This window comes from Ailuropoda melanoleuca, chromosome 2 (genome assembly GCF_002007445.2).
Source record: "Ailuropoda melanoleuca isolate Jingjing chromosome 2, ASM200744v2, whole genome shotgun sequence".
Taxonomy (NCBI): domain Eukaryota; kingdom Metazoa; phylum Chordata; class Mammalia; order Carnivora; family Ursidae; genus Ailuropoda; species Ailuropoda melanoleuca.
In genome coordinates, this window is record NC_048219.1 from 9,841,040 (window position 1) to 9,860,087 (window position 19,048).

General features: G+C 48.2%; 1 protein-coding gene across 1 annotated transcript in view; it reads right to left on the reverse strand.

Moving 5' to 3' along the window:
- Nucleotides 1-11,792: 11,792 nt before the first annotated feature.
- Nucleotides 11,793-19,048, reverse strand: part of SNRNP40 (small nuclear ribonucleoprotein U5 subunit 40) — a 34,418-nt gene continuing 27,162 nt past the window's right edge. The window contains 4 exon segments of the mRNA XM_002923971.4: nucleotides 11,793-12,319; nucleotides 13,049-13,152; nucleotides 17,026-17,087; nucleotides 18,453-18,535. Of these exon segments, the coding sequence (XP_002924017.3) occupies nucleotides 12,270-12,319; nucleotides 13,049-13,152; nucleotides 17,026-17,087; nucleotides 18,453-18,535 (299 nt within the window). The 3' untranslated portion in view covers nucleotides 11,793-12,269.

Sequence of the window (19,048 nt, forward strand, 5' to 3'; positions counted from 1 at the left end):
CGCGGGCAGCGAGCGCGGCGCAGAGCAGCACTGCCCAGCTGGGGCAGCCGCCCGGGCGCTCCGCGGCCGCGGCTTCCCGGCCCCACCACGTGGCTCCGCCGCCGCCGCCGCCACCGGGAGGGAGGGAGGGACGGGGCGGGGCGGGGCGGCCGCGGGAGCAGAGAGGAGGGGAGAAGGGGTAGGGAAGCGGAGGGTGGAGGGAGAGACAGGGAGTGAATGGGAAGAGCGCAGGCTTGAGGGCTGAAGGCTCGCGGTCAGACCCGGACTTCACGGCTCACGGGCTGTGTGACCTTGGGCGCGTCACATCCCCTCTCTGGGCCTCAGCTTTCTTAGCAAAGTGGGAATAATGTCTGCTTCAGAGTTGCCAAGAAGGTGAAAAGCAGTTGTGTGACTGAAGCACTTAGACCTGCGCCTAGCCTCCTGAGGGTGCAGGAGCACTCCTCCCTCCACCCTGTCTCTAGAGCCCCGGGGTTCCGGCCTTGGCCCTCTCTCCACTCTGGTTCCCAGATCTGCTCCTCATTCCAGCCTCCCTCCTGAGTGTCTGATCACATGTTCGTCTTCCCTCTTTCCTTCTACTGGCATTTACTGAGCCCCAACTGCATACACACCCCTGGGGGACCCGGGATCCAGAGATGAGCACTGCAGCGCTGTTCCAGAACCCACTGAGCTTCCCAGTCCAGGGAACGGACAAGCTCCCCGTGGCATGAGGGTGAGATGCCTGATGACAGAGGCAGAGGTCCTCCCAAAGGGCTGTGGCCAGCCACTAACCCCCACTGCAGTGGGAAGGGAGTCAGAAGGCAGAAAACTGCCTTTCTCCGGTAGTTTGGGTGGCTCAGTCGGTTAAGCATCTGTCTTCCGCTCAGGTCATGATCCCGGGGTCCTGGGATCAAGTTCCACATTGGGCTCCTTGCTCCCCTGGAAGTCTGCTGCTCCCCTTTCTTGTGCTCTCTTTTTCTCTGTCTCTCTCAAATAAATAAAATCTTAAAAAAAAAAAAAAAGGACAGCTTTCTTCAAGACACCCTGAAAAGCACTCAAACTTCCAAACACGTGCCAAATCCATTTCATTCTCCCTGCCTCCCTCCTAACTTCCTATAGTCACCTCGGTGGTCCACATCACTCAGGTGGGAATCCCTGTGTCATGCTCCGGGCTTCTCTGTCCCATCTGAGCATTCTATGAGCGGTACCTTCCCACTAATATCTATGAAATTCCTACTGTGTGCCAGGCTTTTCCCTGGGAGTAAGGGGATGAACCAGTCTCTGTAGCACTGAGAAAACACACGTAAATCCATAATGACAGACTCTGCTGAGTGCTCTCAAGGACACTAAAGGGTAAAAGAGAGCAGAAGGAGGCACAATCCAGGTGTGGAGACCAGGAAGGGCCCCCATAATACCCAGAAGACAATAGGAGGGAAGGAGAGGCAGAGAGGTGGAGAACAGTGTTCTGGCAGAAGAAACAGAGCATTGCCAATTCTGCCCGCCCTCTCCACTCTAACTAGCCCTTCTGACCCAGAGGGCGGTGTGATGCAGACTCAGACCCATGGTTCTGGACCCAAACAGCCTGGGTTCCAGTCCCAGCCCCGCCACTTGTATGCTGCTCACACAGTAAGCACTCAGGTGCGTTATCATGCTCTTCCCAGGACTGGCAGCATAATTGCTGGGGTCCGCTGCAAAATGAAAATGCAAGGCTTCTTGTTAAAAAGCTGAGGATGCTTTAAAAAAAGGGGGGGGGGCGCCTGGGTGGCACAGCGGTTAAGCGTCTGCCTTCGGCTCAGGGCGTGATCCCGGCGTTATGGGATCGAGCCCCACATCAGGCTCCTCCGCTGGAAGCCTGCTTCTTCCTCTCCCACTCCCCCTGCTTGTGTTCCCTCTCTCGCTGGCTGTCTCTCTGTCAAATAAATAAAGTCTTTAAAAAAAAAAAAAAAGCTGAGGATGACGACCCAGCGGAGCATGAAACCAAGCACAGGGAGGGCCCAGCATGACTGGGGAGACCGGGTACCCCTGAAGCCAGAAGCCTGCCCCATCCTCTCCCCAGTCTCTTCACTGGTCCCCCTCCCCCAGCCGTTCCTGGGCATGCCGCTGGGTATTTTAAAACCACACAGGATATTCCTAGAGTTGAAACTACGTGTGCTGAGGATTTCACTTGGAATAATAAGCGGAGGTAAGAATGGGAACTTTTCTCAGCCATGCTCGGCGAGTCACAGCTGTGTCCAACCCGGTTCTATGACGAGACAGGCTTCCAGGAGTCTGTGAAGTCCCTGAAATAATATGCAAAGCTTCATGTGAGCAGATGTGCCTTTTTCTGGGGAGAGGCTCCATGGCTTTCATCAGATTCTTCAAAGAGTTTCCCACAAAAGAATGAGAACTAGCCCCACGGAGCCTCGGCCCAGATGTAATGGTTCTCTCGCAGATCCTCTCTGGGGCCTCTTCCAGATAGAGCCTCTACCAGCTTCCTCCATGACTCGAACAGCGCAATTCAGTGATATTAACAGTAATAGCCACCATGTACTGAGTGCTTACTCTGAGCCGGGTGGTTGACATATATTATCTCATTTAATCCCTAGAATAGCAGTGGGGGCCGCTGGGCTGTCACCAATCCTTGCCAGGCTCTCAGCTGGATCACATCACGCTTGGGACACCCTGTTCCAAGGCCTGGCTGAAGTACTCGTAAGTTTGTCTTACGGAACAAAGGATGGCCTGTCTGACCTTAGCAGAATTAGCCTCTGGCCCCTGGTCATTCCACTGTGTCCAAGCCTTGCCCTGATGAAGCCAAATGCACACGATGGTATCTTCCAAGCTTTGTACATTTTGTTCCGTCTAGAGGGCATGTCCCATCTAAATTCGTAGCCCGGAGATCTGCAAATTTCAAAGCTCACCTCAACTGTCACTTCCTCTCTTGGAGGCCTTCCTTGACCCTCTGTGACCCAGGGCGGTGACCCACCTTTGGGCTGGCAGTGGTCTGTGCTACCCCCATTGGAACTTTTACTGGGATTTACTGCATTTGTCTGATTTCGCTGGTTTCCCCCAATAGACTGTGAGCTCTCTGCAGATAGCAACTTGTAAATGATCTCTCTATCCCACAGGGCTTGGCTGGTGTCAGGGTCAGCAAATATGTGGTGAATGAATGATCTTCCTGGCCTCAGCCTTCAGCATGCCTCACGCCCTCTTTACCCCCTGGAAGTCCAGAGTTCTCAGGGGGAAGGTGGTCTAATTGCAGAAACAGCCAGAAACAGCTTTGGAAGACATCGCCGGGGTGAGGAGCCGGGGATGACGTCCGGAGGGGCTGGTAATAGCCGGCGTGAAGGATGACTAACCCCTCAAGTAGGGAAAGACTGTGGGGCCAACGAAGCAGGATTCAGAAATAAAGGACAGAGATGATTCAGAGCATACCCACGCTTCCTGAGGGAGGAGGCAGAGTCATGGTCAGCCCTGGAGAGAGGCATAGAAGGAGCTGCGGCAGCCAGGAGATATGCCAGGTGGGAAGGAGTTCCTCCTCTGCCCTACACCAAGTCACGGGATCTGAATCTTCCACCATAGTCCTTCTGAGGGTTAACACTGAACATTCCTGAGAAAGGTCACTCGTGAGATAACTGAAATGTTTTTTTTTTGTTGTTGTTAAAGATTTTATTTATGTATTCGACAGAGATAGAGACAGCCAGCGAGAGAGGGAACACAAGCAGGGGGAGTGGGAGAGGAAGAAGCAGGCTCATAGCGGAGGAGACTGATGTGGGGCTCGATCCCATAACGTCGGGATCACGCCCTGAGCCGAAGGCAGATGCTTAACCGCTGTGCCACCCAGGTGCCCCGAGATAACTGAAATGTTAACCCCACTAATTTCTCCTTCTTCCGTTCGAGGACGAAACGTGCTTACTAACGATAGTTTCTGGGGTGTTCTGACACCACCCAATTCTCCAACACCAGCTGATTGTTCGCTTCAGTTGGGACCCTGATGACCCAGAAGGAGCACAGCCCCGCAGCTGAAGGGTCAGTCCCACGAGCCCGCCTGCACTGCGGATGCCAGCGCGGTCTCTGGTCACCCCTGCTCTCACCAACCAGCTCAAAGTCGGGGGTCCCCAGGACCTCCTCCTCAGGCTCCATAATTTGCTCGTGAACAGCTCACAGAACTCGGGAAGGTACTCGATTTACCTTTACTGGTTTCTTATAAAGAATACGAAAGAACAGCCAGATGACGAGGTAGGTAAGGCAACGTTTGGAAGGGTCCTGGACACTTCTGTCCCTGTGGGGTTGGGGTGCACCAGCTTCCTAGCACCAGCCCGGAAGCTGCTCTGGATCTCATTGCTCCAGAGTTTTTGTAGAGTTCAGTCTGCAGCCCTCAGCCACCCAGGTCTTCCCAGAGATGAGTGGGAGCGGGTGAGTTTCCCCTCTAATAACTTGGTCTGTCTGCTGATCAGCCCCAACTTGAGTCTGTTGGTGGTCCTATCAGAAGTCACCTCATTAGAACAAACGCAGATGTGATCCAAGGGGACTCACGAATAAGAAAAGGCAATCCTATCACTGAGGAAATTCCAGGAGTTTTAGATCTCAGAAGCGGGCAAAGACCAAATGTACTGTGTACGATATCACAAGAGCTAATGTCTCTTCAGCATTCTGGGCCAGCCACTGTTCTGAGTGATTTCTCTGCAGTAACTCACTAAGCCTCCCAACACACCTTTCAGGTAGGTGCTATCATCACTACCTCCTTTTTCCAGACGGGGAAACTGAGGCTCAGAGAGACTTGAGCACTTGCCCACGACAGGGACATGGCAGAATCAAGATTTGCCCCTAGGCAGAACTACTTGACCTGTGACATTCCTGTTTGTTCCTTGCCTTTTTCAAGCTCTTCTTTTTTTTTTTTTTAGAAACTTTTTAAGATCTTATTTATTTATTTGACAGAGAGACAATCAGTGAGAGAGGGAACACAAGCAAGGGGAGTGGGAGAGGAAGAAGCAGGCTCATAGCGGAGGAGCCTGATGCGGGGCTCGATCCCAGAACGCCGGGATCACGCCCTGAGCTGAAGGCAGATGCTTAACGACCGCGCTACCCAGGCGCCCCTGAGCTCTTCTTTTTTACAGAACCTTTTCTTCCAAAGAAATCATACATCTCCAAAGCACAAAAGTGGAACGGCTCTGGTGTGTTTGGGGAGAGAGGATCGGCAGCCTGCTCTGTCGGTCTGTCCTCACCTCCTGTGAAGGCCTCCTGGTCACCAGCTCAATGCGAGGTCTCTCAGGGACAACTTGGGAAGACTACTGGCCTAGATGAGCTTCGAGGGGCCTTTTCGGAAGAGGGGAGAGACACAGAAGGGGAGAACCTGAAGGGCAGAGAGGTCGTGTGAGTTCTGTTAAGTCACACAGCACATTAAGAGAGCTGGGTCTCCAGACCTCCGGGTCAGTTCCATGACTGCACCGGGCACTGCGCTAGGAGCTCTGAGTTGCAAAAGAAGACAGGTGCCCCTGGGAATCCTCGGGATAAAGGCTTGGGGGTTAGCACACTGGCCAACAGGGTGGCATCGTCTACTGCTTCTTCTCTTTCTTCTTCTTTTTTTAAAGTAATCTCTACACCCAACGTGGGGCTCGAACCAACAACCCTGAGATCAAGCGTCATGTGCTCCACTGACTGAGCCCGCCAGGTGCCCCCACTGTTTATCTTCTTAAACCCAGCGGTTTCGCCCATCTGCCTTCCCTCTCTGGCCTGACAGCACCTGAGTTTGTGACTCTTGGGCTTGTCGTGGGGGTGGGGGAGGCAGAACAGACAAGCAGGTAGTTAATAATGACGCACAGAGCGGCAGCGCGCCTACAAGGTGCAGGGACGGAATGGTGGAGAGAGAGGTTAACTCTGCTCGCGATTAGGCAGTGATGGAAAACTTCAGAGAAACGGTGGTGCTGACTCAGGTTTAGGCTGCCAGGCAGAAAAAGAAATGCAGACACACGAGCGTTGAACAGCAAGGTGTGTTTCAGGAACTGTGACCCTTTCTTTTCTTTAACTTCTGCACATACTTTTTACCTCCTCTTGCCTCCTTACTGCCACCACTCCTCTCCAACCAACTGGCTCCAAAATTTCAGTTTTAGAGCAAATCTAAAAAGGAAAAAAACCCCCCCACAAAACTCTGCTAAGAAGGAATGGTTGAGAGAAAAGGAAGAGGGTGAACAGGCAGGGTCTAGGTCGGGAGACCCCAAACAGCTCATAGAAAGGGTCGTCTCCTGGTCTGGGGGCAGTGGGGTCCGGAACCCCTAGCACAGCCTCTGTGGACAGCCAAAGCAGATCTCCCTTTCCGCTAGCCCCTGATGGCCATGTGGGCTTCTAGTTAAAGTCTGGGCCGGGGACACGGCGAGATGGCCCCCAATCAGCCCCATGATGCTGTGCTGGGGTTGCACTTGTCGGGAGGGGGCCTGGGGATAGGAAAACGGGCAGGGTTAGCTCAGGCCTCCTGACCCCAGGCTGTCAGGGTTCCCAATCCCTGGCTGGGTTCTCATGCCTCCCCCAGACATCCTTTTCACAACAAATAATTCACTGAATCCTAAAATTACCATCTTAGAGTCTGAAGCAAACGGTATCTACAATCACGGAACAGTGGAGCTAGAAAGGGGTCCTCTAATCCCGTGGCTCCCAGTGTTAGTGGGCAGACACCTGCGCCTGAACCAGGGCCCCACACCAGCCCGGCTTGAACCCAATCTCTGCAGGCAGGACCTGCTCACAGGTACTTTGTAATAGACTCCCCGGGATTCTATGAGCCGCTCGAGCCCTCTAAATCGATACAACACAGACCTATTTCTGAAATGGTTGCCCCGCTTCTGCTTGGGTGACAGCTCCAGAGGGGAGGAACTCTATCGTGCCATCTGTGGGCAGTTCTGATTCAGTTGCTTTTTGTTTTTTGTGGGTTTTTTTAGATTTTATTTATTTATTTGTCAGAGAGAGAGAACACAAGCAGGGGGAGCGGCGGGCAGAGAGAAGGGACAAGCCGATTCCCCGTGGAGCAGGGAGGCAGATGTGGGACTTGATCCCAGGACCCTGGGATCATGACCTGAGCTGAAGGCAGAAGCTTAATCGACTGAGCCACCCAGGAGCCCCTATAAAATCTTTGATATGGAAGAAATTTTAATATGATCATTCGATGGTATTACGGAATTGCTGCTAATTTTCATAGGTGTGGTAATGTTACTGTGGTTATGGAAGAAAATTCTTAAGAGATGCTGGCTGAAGTATTTGGGAATATTTGGGAGTGAAGAATTATGACGTCTCGTACTCTCATTAGTCACTGAAAGTTGTATACACGTGTGTGACAGAGATTACTGAATTATTGAATCTAGGTGGGGCATATATTCACTATATTAATCTTTCAATTTTTGTTCGAAAATTTTCAAAATAATAAGTTGGTGCGGGGGTCTTACATTTTAGATTTAAGGTAACATTTCAAATTTATCGATTTCAAGTCTCTCCTTCTGCCCCAGTTCACTCTCCTCTGCCATTAAAGACACTCAAGGGGAAAAGTTTGAGAGGCCCTGGCTTTTGTTTTTCTCACCACCATTCTGCCCTGGGAACTCCCAAAGAAACTATGACTCTGTCATTTCTGTATTCTCAGAGCCTAGCACAGCGCCTGTCACTGAGGGGTGTTGAATAACTCCTTCCTGAGTGAGCAAAACCCGACTTGATAATATGCATTGGGAAATTCCCAAGGATAAAACTTTGGGAAACCTGTACCTGCTCTCAGTTTCCCTTCCTGTAATCTGAGGTCAGACCCGATGACCTAAGCACCTGGAAGGCCCTTTCTAGCTCTAGCAACTTTGGATGCTATCCCTGTTTTTCGTTTTGTTTTGTTTTTTAAGATTTTATTTATTTGACGGAGAGGTAGAGAGCCGGAGAGCAGAGGCGGAGGGAGCGGCAGAAGTACAGGAAGAAGCAGGCTCCCCACTGAGCAGGGAACCCGATGGATGCGGGGCTTGATCTCAGGCTGCTGGGATCATGACCTGAGCCAAAGGCAGACGCCCAACCATTTGAGCCACCCAGCACCCCAATATCCCTGGGGTTCTGATGGGAAGTCTCAGGTCTTTTTTTCCCTCAACAAAGCCCCAAGTGGTCAGGCAGAGAGGATCACTGATCACAGTGGATCTGCCTCTGCTCTCTGGCCAAGATCCGCAGTTTTAGCTCAGCCGTGGGCTTGGGAGAATTGGCTGTAAGCTCACACAGACCATGTGTTGGAGCAGAGGTTTCCTGGAGAGCCAAGGGGTGGCAGGGGAAGTCAATGTGGCTTTATGCTGCCCTGCTGGCTAACGCGGTAGCCATGGCTCATGCTAATGTCCTTAACCTTGATTCCATATTGCAATCACCTACGGAAGCTGTAAAAAAATACTCATGCTCACCCCAGAGATTCCGATTTAACTGGCCTGGGGTGTGATCTAAGTATCTGGAGTTTTAAAGACTCCCCAGCTGATTCTAATGTGCATTCAAGGTTAAAAGCCACTACGACCACATTGTGGTGATGGGGTAAGAGCTCCAGCTAGGTTCACATTCTGGCTTTCCTACTTACTAGCTGGTTATCTTGGGTGTTTCTTCTCTTTGAACCTGTTGCCCCGTTTGTGACAATCAAATGAGATAACGCATGTACAGCACTGAGCCAGAAAGAACAGCTAAGTAAATACTTAGGGGCAGCTATTAATGAGTAAACAGAAGCCTCTGTGGCTCTCCTAGGAAAGATTACAAGTCTCTGAGCCTGTGGAGCCGTGGCTTGCCAGCTTGCATCAGAATCACTTGCAGGGCTTGTGAAAACAAATCACCGAAGACTTCCTTCCCCCTAAATTTCCGGTGCAGTAGGTCTCAGGTGGGGCTCTAGAATGTGCATTTCTAGCATATTCTCTCTCAGGTGATACTGCTGCCGCTGTCCCGGAGAGCACACTTCAAGAATCACTGTTCTGGAGCAGGATTTCTCAGAGCATCAGACATTTCGGAGCACCTAATTCTTTGAGCGATTCTGGCTCCTAGCCACTAGACGCACATAGCATCCCTCCCTCTGCTTGTGACAATCAGAAGTCTCCAGACATTGCCAAATGTCCGTTGGGGGGCAAAATTGCTGAGTTGAGAACTACTGATCTAGAGGATAAAAGTTAAAGAAGATCTAAGCGTCTAGGTGGGTGTCAGAGGCAAGTGAGGAAAAGAAGTTGAAGCCTAGAAGAAAGGGAGTTTGGGAGAGCTCAGGGCTTGATGCAGAGGGGGTGGGTGTGGGATACTGAGACAATGGACCAGAGGGCAAAGGGCAGGCTCAAAGCTCAGACTCGGCTGCATTTAGTCCCACAAGAATAGGGGCTTTTAAGTCTGGCCCCTTCTTTTGTCCTGGAACACAGCTGTCAAGCCCTAAAGTCTCTCGGAAGGAGCAATTCTGTCCTAACTCAAATGGCCTGATGGCCTTTCCCTTCGGCTCCACTGGCTGCAGCCCCAAATTGCAGAGCTCTCTTTCTCACACCTCAGTTTCCTGTCCACGCACTTCTGAGATATTAACCAGCAGCAGACTCCAGGTCTATTTAGTGAGAAGCAAATAACTGGAATTTTGCTGTGAAGAAGCAACTCTGATCAGATTCCTGACCTGTCCAAATCCCCCTCCCTCAGAGCTCAGCCCACAAGACTCAACCACCCAGTGGGGAAAAAAGATTTGGCTCTTTAAGTGCCAATGGTATTAAGTGCTAGAGACTGTGGAAGTCATAAAGGGAAATTAACTGAAAACCAGAGATGCCATTACTCATTCGGGAGCAATCTATCTCTCCCAAAGTGAGAATACAATTTGCACCCTCTGGGGATGTTTTATACTCAAATCTTTATTCCCCAGGCTGGGGCCGCTATTCACTTCAAATTCTAAATGGTGCTGCTATTTCCTGCTAATGGCTTCTATCCAGCCTGTGAAGAAGGCACTTGGGAGGGGCAAAGAGGCTGAGGTTAGAGGAAAGCCCTTGCAGTTTCCAGGGTCTTGGTTCCTCCCAGTCACAGCCAACTTCCCAAGGGACTGGTAGGTTTTGAAAGTGCAGTGCTAGGGTTCAAGTCTTGTTCTCCCCTAAGCCAAGAGAGAGACAGGGGGTGGGGAGGGGCCTGGTGCTTGAGAGGGATTCAGGAGTAACGTATGAGAGTGCTACAGGTGTGAAGAGTAGCTTGCAAACCATTTTTGGCCAAACCTGTTCTGGTTAAAGGCATAACCTTCTGTATAATTATTGCTCATGCCGGAAATCTGAGTCACCATTCCCTGTGAAGATCCCTCTATAGTTTGTGTATTTTTAAAAAAATATTTGACACAGAGAGAGAGATAGAGAGCATAAGCAGGGGGAGCGGCAGGCAGAAGGAGAGGGAGAAGGAGCCTCCCCACTGAGCAAGGAGCCTGATGTGGGACTCCATTCCAGGACCTGATATCATGACCTGAGCCGAAGGCAGAGCCACCCAGGAGCCCCTATAGTTTGTGTTTTAGAGGCTCCGAGCAGTTCTGCAGTAAAGAAACTGATTGTACTTTATGTAACCTAGTTTTCCCCAAACTTATCTGAGCATGGGCTCTTCATGTCCCAATGTCCCTAACGTATTGGGGAAACTGTCCTGTGGAATGAATATACTTTAGGAAACCTTAACCTATAGGATCTCGTACATGAAGGACAAACTCACCAGGATTTGGCTCCAACTTAACTCTGCAACTTTCCTGTCCCCCCCTCTGACCAAGCTGAATTTCTTTGATTCAGGAAATGCACTAAGCTTTCAAGCTTGGGCCTGCAGTTTCTTGGAATGCACATGTTCTTTGTCCACTTGGCAATGCCCTTGCCCATTCTCTAAGTTCCAATCTGAGCATGATCCCATCACCTGTGAGATTTCCTGAACTCCGGCAGGCAAAATAAATTACTTTGTTTCCAGTGCACTTTATTCAAATTTCATTCACTCTATTAATAAGTAATTGGTTTGACAGCTTTACCATCCTGTTGGTTCCTTCATTAAGGACTTAAGTAAATCTTGGACGTGTGCTCACTTAAAACTATCCTTTCTCCCTTACAACTTGAGATAAACAAATGATTCGGGTTTGGGAGGTAAATGTATAAAACCAAACATGTTCCAAACGGGGTAGATGTGAAGACCTCTGGGTTGAGACAGGAGGTTCCGAGAAGACACACCTCGTGTCCCTGTGCCAGATGGGATTCGTCAGTGCCAGTGTGTGTGCTGGGCGCAGTCATCCATTGATCCAGGGAGATAGTAACCTGTTTTGAGGGTAAAAAGCAACTAATAGTATTTCTTAATGTCCCTGTCAGTTTAGGAAGACAGACAAAGCAGAAGCACGAAAAAGACCCCGATGATGTCCTGGTTCAGTTACACAACTTCCTCATCTTCCTTCTGAGCTGAGTCTGCCGCAGCGTTCCAGCCGGCCGCTCCTACTGGCTGAGGCTGCCCCCCATCAGATGCCCACTTCAGGGACCCTGACTGCAGGGACTGCTGCTCAGAACAGTGCTTTTGGCAGGAGGCAGAGTAGAAACAGATCCTGTTCATTAAAGATCATGTCAAAGTTTACAAAAACTAGGTTCTTTTAGACTTTATCACCTCTTGACTGCTACGTGTTTAGTAGGAGAGAAATTTTTATGGATAATTATTCTCTGGGAATAGATCTTCATGGGAGTAAATCTAAGAAGATGAAAAGAGCGGGGCCGGGGGGGGGGAAGCCCTAAACATCCCTGTAAACAGCATCTTGGAAGTTTAAATGGATTATATCCACCTGGCCACATCATGCCCAGCTCAGATTTACAGCAATCAAGGTTCAAAGACAAGACAGCAAAAAATCCAATCCACATGGCTCTTGTAAAAAGGCATCTATTTGGTTTTTTAATACAAAATGACTCAGAGAAACACAGAAAGAAAAATATCGTACAAGCCAGTTATTGAATTAAAAAAAATCCCCAACAAACAAATTTCAGTCACATTCCCTGTTTTTGGTCTGGATCAGGAAACAGGAAACTACAAACCAACCCAAGTCTGTCTCTTTGAAGAAATCTTATTTTAAAAAAAAGAAAAAAAAAAAAAAAAAGAGGAAAAAAACCCAAACAGTCCCTGAAATCTGGCCGGTGGTTTTTGGAGGCCACCATCAGCTTGCCTTAATCATCCTGGTGGAACGGGATACCAGTGGTTGCTGGAATACGGCCACCTCCTCCTTGCTTTTTGTTAGGAATGATCTTCATCCAAAGGGAGGCTGCTGGCCTGGGCACCGCTGGATGCCACTTATGCCGCCTGAGGTCTCAGGGTCAAGCAGCCGTCGGCTCTTCCATTCCGTGTCTTCACTGAATCTCCCCCATATACAATCTCTTGTCGCTGGATGCTGAGAGAACTGAGGTGAAGAGAATGGAGAAGATAACGGGACTAATGAAGGCTCAAGGAGACTTGGCGCTCAAGGGCTCTTGTATCAAGGGCCAATTTTGGTATAAAAGAGCAATTGGATTTAGCTTAAATTCCCCTCGCCTTCAACACTAGTCACAGGAAACTGTAGCCTGGCTTTTCAATCCAAGTCCTCTTGAAACCACAAGGGTGGCCTGTGCTATGGGAAATGCATTATCAGGGTCTAAACCCCGATGTCCCATGTCAGCCAAACCCTGTGAAAAAGACCTTCTCAGCCATTCTAGGGAAGAATCAATGTCTGTGCCAGTCATTTTGTAAATGTGTTTCTGGTTGTTATAGTTAGCCCTGGAGAGAGTTACATTCTCTCCTTAAATTCAAGGCCCCCTGTTTAATTAGCCAGTCAATAAAATTGTTAAGTTGCAATTTATAGCTGAATATTAAGAAATATAATTTATCCAAATACATCACTGAAACACAGACTTGAAGCACGTAAACTCAAGAGAACTAGAAAGAGATTAACCAGTCTCCCTTTGCGATTAAGAAGAAAATGGAACATGTTTTTCCCATCACCATTTAAAACCATGAAGAGACTGTCAATGGACAGCCATAAAGACTACATGGAAACACATACAACAGATACCCACCTCTGCCTTTGTATTTCCAGGGCCCCTTTAGGGAGATTCCCACAGTTTCCCTCTCCCCAAAGTCAGGACAGACTTACTGATGGGCTCATCGGGGTGGAAAGCCACTTCATTGATGGAGCCAGCGTGTCCGGGCAGCTTATACAAAATCCTGCGGCTTGTGGTATCCCACACGTACACAAATCTGCAAGGTATCATAAGGAGCAACGCTAAAGCTTCCTAGAGCTGAGGGGAGGGCAGAGGCATGGCTTTTTAAGAGAAATGGAAGCAAAGATTTATTTATTTACCCCGTATTTACCGAACTGTGTTCTGGCATTTAGAAACTAGAAATACAGATTCTGAGTAAGGGACGGACCCTGCCCTTGAGTAACTGAACAGAGATACAGGAGTAACTAAAACTATAAGCATTACTGGTATTTCAAGCAGAAGCTTTTGTGATGGGAAAGAACATGGAGAAGAAAGACAGTTTTTCCTACGGTCCCCACACAGAAATCTTCCAAGAGCACCTGATATTCAGCCAGGAGGCCTCACAGGTAAGCCAACTCGCGGCAGGCTGGGGGCCTAGGCCGCAGATCCACTGGGGCTTGTACTGCATTCAAATCAGAGCCCAGAGAAGGGACAGAAAATTTCTGCGATATAACACAACCCGAATACATACTTGACCCAATCTTGCACTGAACTCGTGGGAATCCCATGACCAGACCAGCTAGTCTGAACTCATTTTATAGATACGAAAGCTAAGGTATAGTGACTCTTCCAAGGTGACACCGTTCATCAGTGGCTCGGTGGCAGCACTAAAACAAGAACTCTTCATATATTCCAGGATTCCCCTTTCTCTTACCACCCTCAAACGTCTTCTACTTCCCCTCACCCCTCAGAAGTTCTTTTGACTGTCAACGCTGCTTGGGTCACTGTGGGCTGAAGGGTAAAATAAAGAGACACGATCTTCATATGACCACACAAAAACAATGTGTTGGTAAATTTAAAGGGCTGGTGGTTTTCAAGCAAGTTATAAACATTATCTGCAATTTGTTTTGTTCAGTCAACACCTAAAAGGGTACAGTCACCAGTACTTGATTATAAAATGCCTGGCGCTGATGCGGCATTACACTTTTGGACTACTGCACCGTTTAGCTCTCAAGGACTAGACTCCATAGGAACTAAATAAAAGTTCCAAGTAAGATGGGAGGGAAGCAGGAAGCCCATCTGTCTCCAGACTCCTTGGCTCTGATGTTCATGCTCTCCCTATGGTCTTCTTTCTTGCTGTGTGCAAATAATGCCCTCACGAACCCAGCCCAGGATGATACGGCAGAGTAACAAAGTCTGAGCTCAGGAGTCCGGAAGACCCGGGCTCAAGTCTCACGCACCCCTTTACTCATTAAGTAACCTTAGACAAGTATGTAACTTCTCTTGAGCTCCTCTCTCCTTAACTGCGATGCTGGAGATTACACGGATCCTGTACCTTGGGTGGGAGGTATGGTGAGATGACGTTAATGCGAAGCATTTGGCACACAGAACGACAGCTGTTGTTATGACGAATACATTCATCTCACAACAGATGGACATGGAGACAATAGGCTGACTCACTCACTCATGGCAGGTAGACTGACCAGTCTTCCCCCAGTCCTGGATGGGAACTGTTGAAGGGTTTTGATTTTGAACATGAGGAGGGAGGTGATTTGCAAGTAGAGAGGGGAAACTTGCCAAATCCAGGCCAAGCTGAAAAGAAATTTTCTGAGGATACATTTCCCAGGCACATAAAAGCCAGCCGAACCCCAGATCTCCAAGGGTTTACTTGAAGGCCTCACTCTCCATGGCCACCAATTAGATGCTAAATTTAGAGGGGTTCCTTGTCCTCCTCTTACTTGGCACGGCCACATTCGGCAGGAACCAGGTTCCTTATATAACAGAGCTGCCTGTTGACTTGGGGCTAATTGGCGAGGTGGCCTGTGAAACGTAGCCAACCCCAGCAGGGAGACACACAGCCTGTGCCCAGACCAGAGCCACGAGGCCCACATGTCAGGTTTAAAGGAACAGTGGGGAGGGAAAGAGGGAAGAGGACACTGAAAGTCAGAAAGGGCCAATGGCAGAAACAAACTGCTCAGAAGAAAAGCTTAGGCAAATATCATTTGAAAGCTTAACTACATAAAAAAGATATCAGCTGAAAATGATGTAAAAACACTTAGAATGGTTCTTACTCTTCCAGAATGCACCTTAGGCTGTGGGCCTGTTTCTTAAGGTCTTCCTTAGCAACCTGACTACTGAAAATTCCTTAGATTCCCTCTGCAAGGCAGCTTTCTACACCACAAGGATGTAAACCATCAATGTGGCACTGTATGACCTAGACCCTTGACCCCCAGAAAACACCTTACTACTTGTCCTTTCATCTCAGCATTCAGATTGTCAGGGGAAAAAAAAGTGGACTCTGGAATCTTCAGATATGTTCAGCATTGTTCACAAGCAACAAGGTGTGAGAACAGACCAAGGTGAGGCTTCTCTATGGCTGTGCTAGGGTCCCAAATAGAGGAGAAAACTCTGAAACATGCCGAGAGCCCAAGCTAGTCCAGGAAAGGCCTCATGTTTATAAGATGGTGCCTGTTTTAGAAGGGTAGTAGGAAAATCTCTAAGTGGAGAGAAAGATGGGGTTAAGCTAAAAAGGGTTAGGACATCTCCCAGTGGAAGCTAAACCCAGAGTCTGACATCAGAGGGCCTTATCATTCTTCACCATTCTGCACCTGTGGGCATGGCACCTGCATCCCCACTTCTGACTCCCTCCCAAGGACAGGTCACCATAGATAGACTGAACGCAGCAGCATCGGACAGAAGAATTCTCCCCTTCTCTTTCTTTCTTCTTCTTCTTCTTCTTTTTTTTTTTTTTAAAGATTTATTTATTTATTTGAGAGACAGCGTGACAGAGAGAGAGCATGAGCAGAAGGGGAGGGGCAGAGGGAGAGGGAGAAGCAGGCTCCCCACTAAGCAGGGAGCCCGATACGGGGCTTGATCCCAGGATCCTGGGGTAACGACCCGAGCAGAAGGTGGACACTAAGCTGACTGAGCCACCTAGGCGCCTCATCTCCCTTCTCTTTCTAATTCATCAGCAAATGGCTGAGTCAGTTTAAACTGACTGCTAGGAAAGTATCACAGTCTCTGAATTCAGCTTGGGATTGGAAAATACCTAGCTCACATGCTGCCACAACCCACATCTAGCAATCATGGCGCTTTTCCTATTGTACCCACACCCTGCTCTGAATCATCCTGAACACGGGCAGCCATTACCAACAGCTGAGTTGATATGCAGGCTAAGAGGTGACTGTCATCCTCGAGCTAGGAATTCATTCATGTAATATTCGCTAAGTGCTCAGAACAGGTCAAATACCGCTCTGGGTTCCAGATGACTAAGATTCGTTCCCTGACCTCTGGAAGCAAAAAATTTAGTGAGGGTGCCCCACTGTTTGTCTTACTGTAAAATGTAATGAATGCTGATAAAAGTTAGATGTGTAAGGTGTGACGACAGTGCAGAGTAGAGTGACAGTGCTACCCCACAGGAAAGGGAGAGAGGGGGCCGGGGAAAGTTTACAGACAGAACACAGAGGTGATTTCTAGAGAGATACAAAAGTCTAGAGAATGGAGAAGAGGGGACAGGAGAGAGAAGCCTGGAGGCACAAGGGGTGTTAGGGAAAGTTCCATGTGAGTGAAGTCCTGTGGCAATGGTGGGAGAGGTGAGTACACAACACGTATGTGAATGAGCTGAAACACAGCAGAAGAATCTGATGAAGGAAACTGGGGCCAGATTAGGAGTCTAGATTTTACTATGATGGCAAAGGGAACCCAAAAGAGGTGAAGAAAGTGTTTAACCTCCAGGTCAAAAATGTATCCACAGAGCGGAAATGATGTGCTTGTCTGATGTGATCTTCAAGCCCCGCACACTGCACACGGCCTCCTGAGGACAGCTATAACTCTTTGTCTGCTCCAGCTCGCTATCGGCACTTAATGGATTACACACGACAAGGTACCGCAGAGCTCCATCATTCTTCACCTCACACCCGGTAATCCTTACCTGTCAGCTGAACCAGCTGCTATCTTGCTTCCATCAGGTGACCAAGAGCATCTCAGAAGATTCTATAAAGATGAATAAGCAGGAATTCAATGAATACAGTAAGGTACCAAACCCCTCTTTATTAGACTATAAAATCAAGAAAACTTTAAATTTCTGTCTGTCTCTCTTTTTTTTTGAGGGGAGGGGAGGGGAAGAGGGAGAGAGAACATCTTAAGCAGGTTCCATGCCTAGTGCGCGGCCCACTGTAGGGCTTGATCCCACAACCCTGAGATCATCATCTGAGTCGAAATCAAGAGTCGGATGCTTAACCCACTGGGCCACCCAGGTGCCCTCAGACTTTAAATTCCATGGCCTTTATTCTCTTTATTCTGTGGCATAAGAACCATACTTTATTTCATATAACATACAAACCAACTGTAGAAAATGCTTAATTTACAGTAAATTAAGAGTAGACTCGGCAACAAGATTTTATTCTGCCTACAAATGGAGGCTCCCTTTGCTCCATTTATTTTGATCCTCATTAATAATTTTATTTTGAAGGAAAATAAAAATAAAACCAAACTCAACAAAAAATAAGGTTTGATTTATTAAAAAAATTTTTTTTAGATTTTATTTATTTGGGAGAGAGAGAAAGAGTGGGGAGAGGGGCAGAGAGAGAAGCAGACTCCCTGCAGAGCAGGGAGCCCAATGCAGAACTCGATCCCAGGACCCTGGGAACATGACCTGAGCCAAAGGCAGACACTTAACTGACTGAGTCACTCAGGCGCCCTAAGATTTGATTTATAAAGTGAAACTTAATCAAATAGACTCTCAAAAGAAAAACATATGTCTCTATTAACAAATTATCTGGAGGAAAAGCTGCTATCAAGAGCTGACCTAGGACTTGAGAGTACAGAAAAAATTTCTCTCAAACTTTGGGCCATGGTCCTTACTGAGGAGAGGAATGTATTCTCAGGGCCCTAAGAGCTGGTCCCTGGGAAGGTAAGAGCCAGGAAGTCTGGGTTCCATATGGAACACTGACCCGAGGGTCAAAGTTTCCAAGGAACTAAAAGGATAAGATTATCTTGTTGAAGTCAGAAATCTTAATCTTAAAATCTTAAAAAAAGGGGGTCCCATCACTATCTATGTGACTGTCTTCATCCCTATGCTTCAATTAGTTTTGTTTCTGGCAAGAACAATTTTGATGGAGAAGAGTGTTAACTGGAATGCAGCCCCTTCTTCGCAGAGCTACTGCCCTCTATCCTTAGCACCCCCCCTGAAGTGAGATATAAGTGACACAGAATGTTGTTTTAGTTTAGGTGTACGACATAATGATTTGATGTATGTAAATACTGGTCTTAGCACCATCTCAAATGTATCTTTGGGTCAAACAGACTCAAACAGACAGTAAAATAGACAGTAAAACTCTTTTGCTATGCAGAACTCACCTTCTCAAAGTTGTGCACATTTCCTTGAAATATCTTCACACACCTCTCTTTAGGAGCAAATGGCCGGACATCCCAGACCCGCACTGTAAACAGAGCAAAACAGTTATGGGCCAGAGGCCTCCTGAGAATCTGGCTGGAATCAGTGTCATGTCAATGACAGATGCTGTTTTTCCTGGGCGAACAAAGGCCAACACGGTTTATTATAAGGTAGATGGTAAGGCTCTTTTTTTCCCCCCCCAACAGACATAAAATGCATTCAAATTCCATTAACGGGGTCTAAGGGCACAGTGGAAAGTGGAGGGGACAGGAAGGGGAAATGCCAAACGCATTGTTGGGGGTTTGCAACAGAAAGTAGCTGGGTGTGACATTAATTTCAACTAAACATTGGCAAATGATTCCTCTGCCAACCCAAAAAAGCCACATCTAACAAAGCCTTAATATGACAATCTAAAAACCACTGACTATTGTGACAATCAATCTATAAAAACCAAACTCAGGACTAATTTTGCTCATAGGGACACCTGACAGCCTAAACTTGAGCAAGGTCAAATACACTGAGTACTAATAATTAGAAAAGGGAACTCTGATTCTCATTC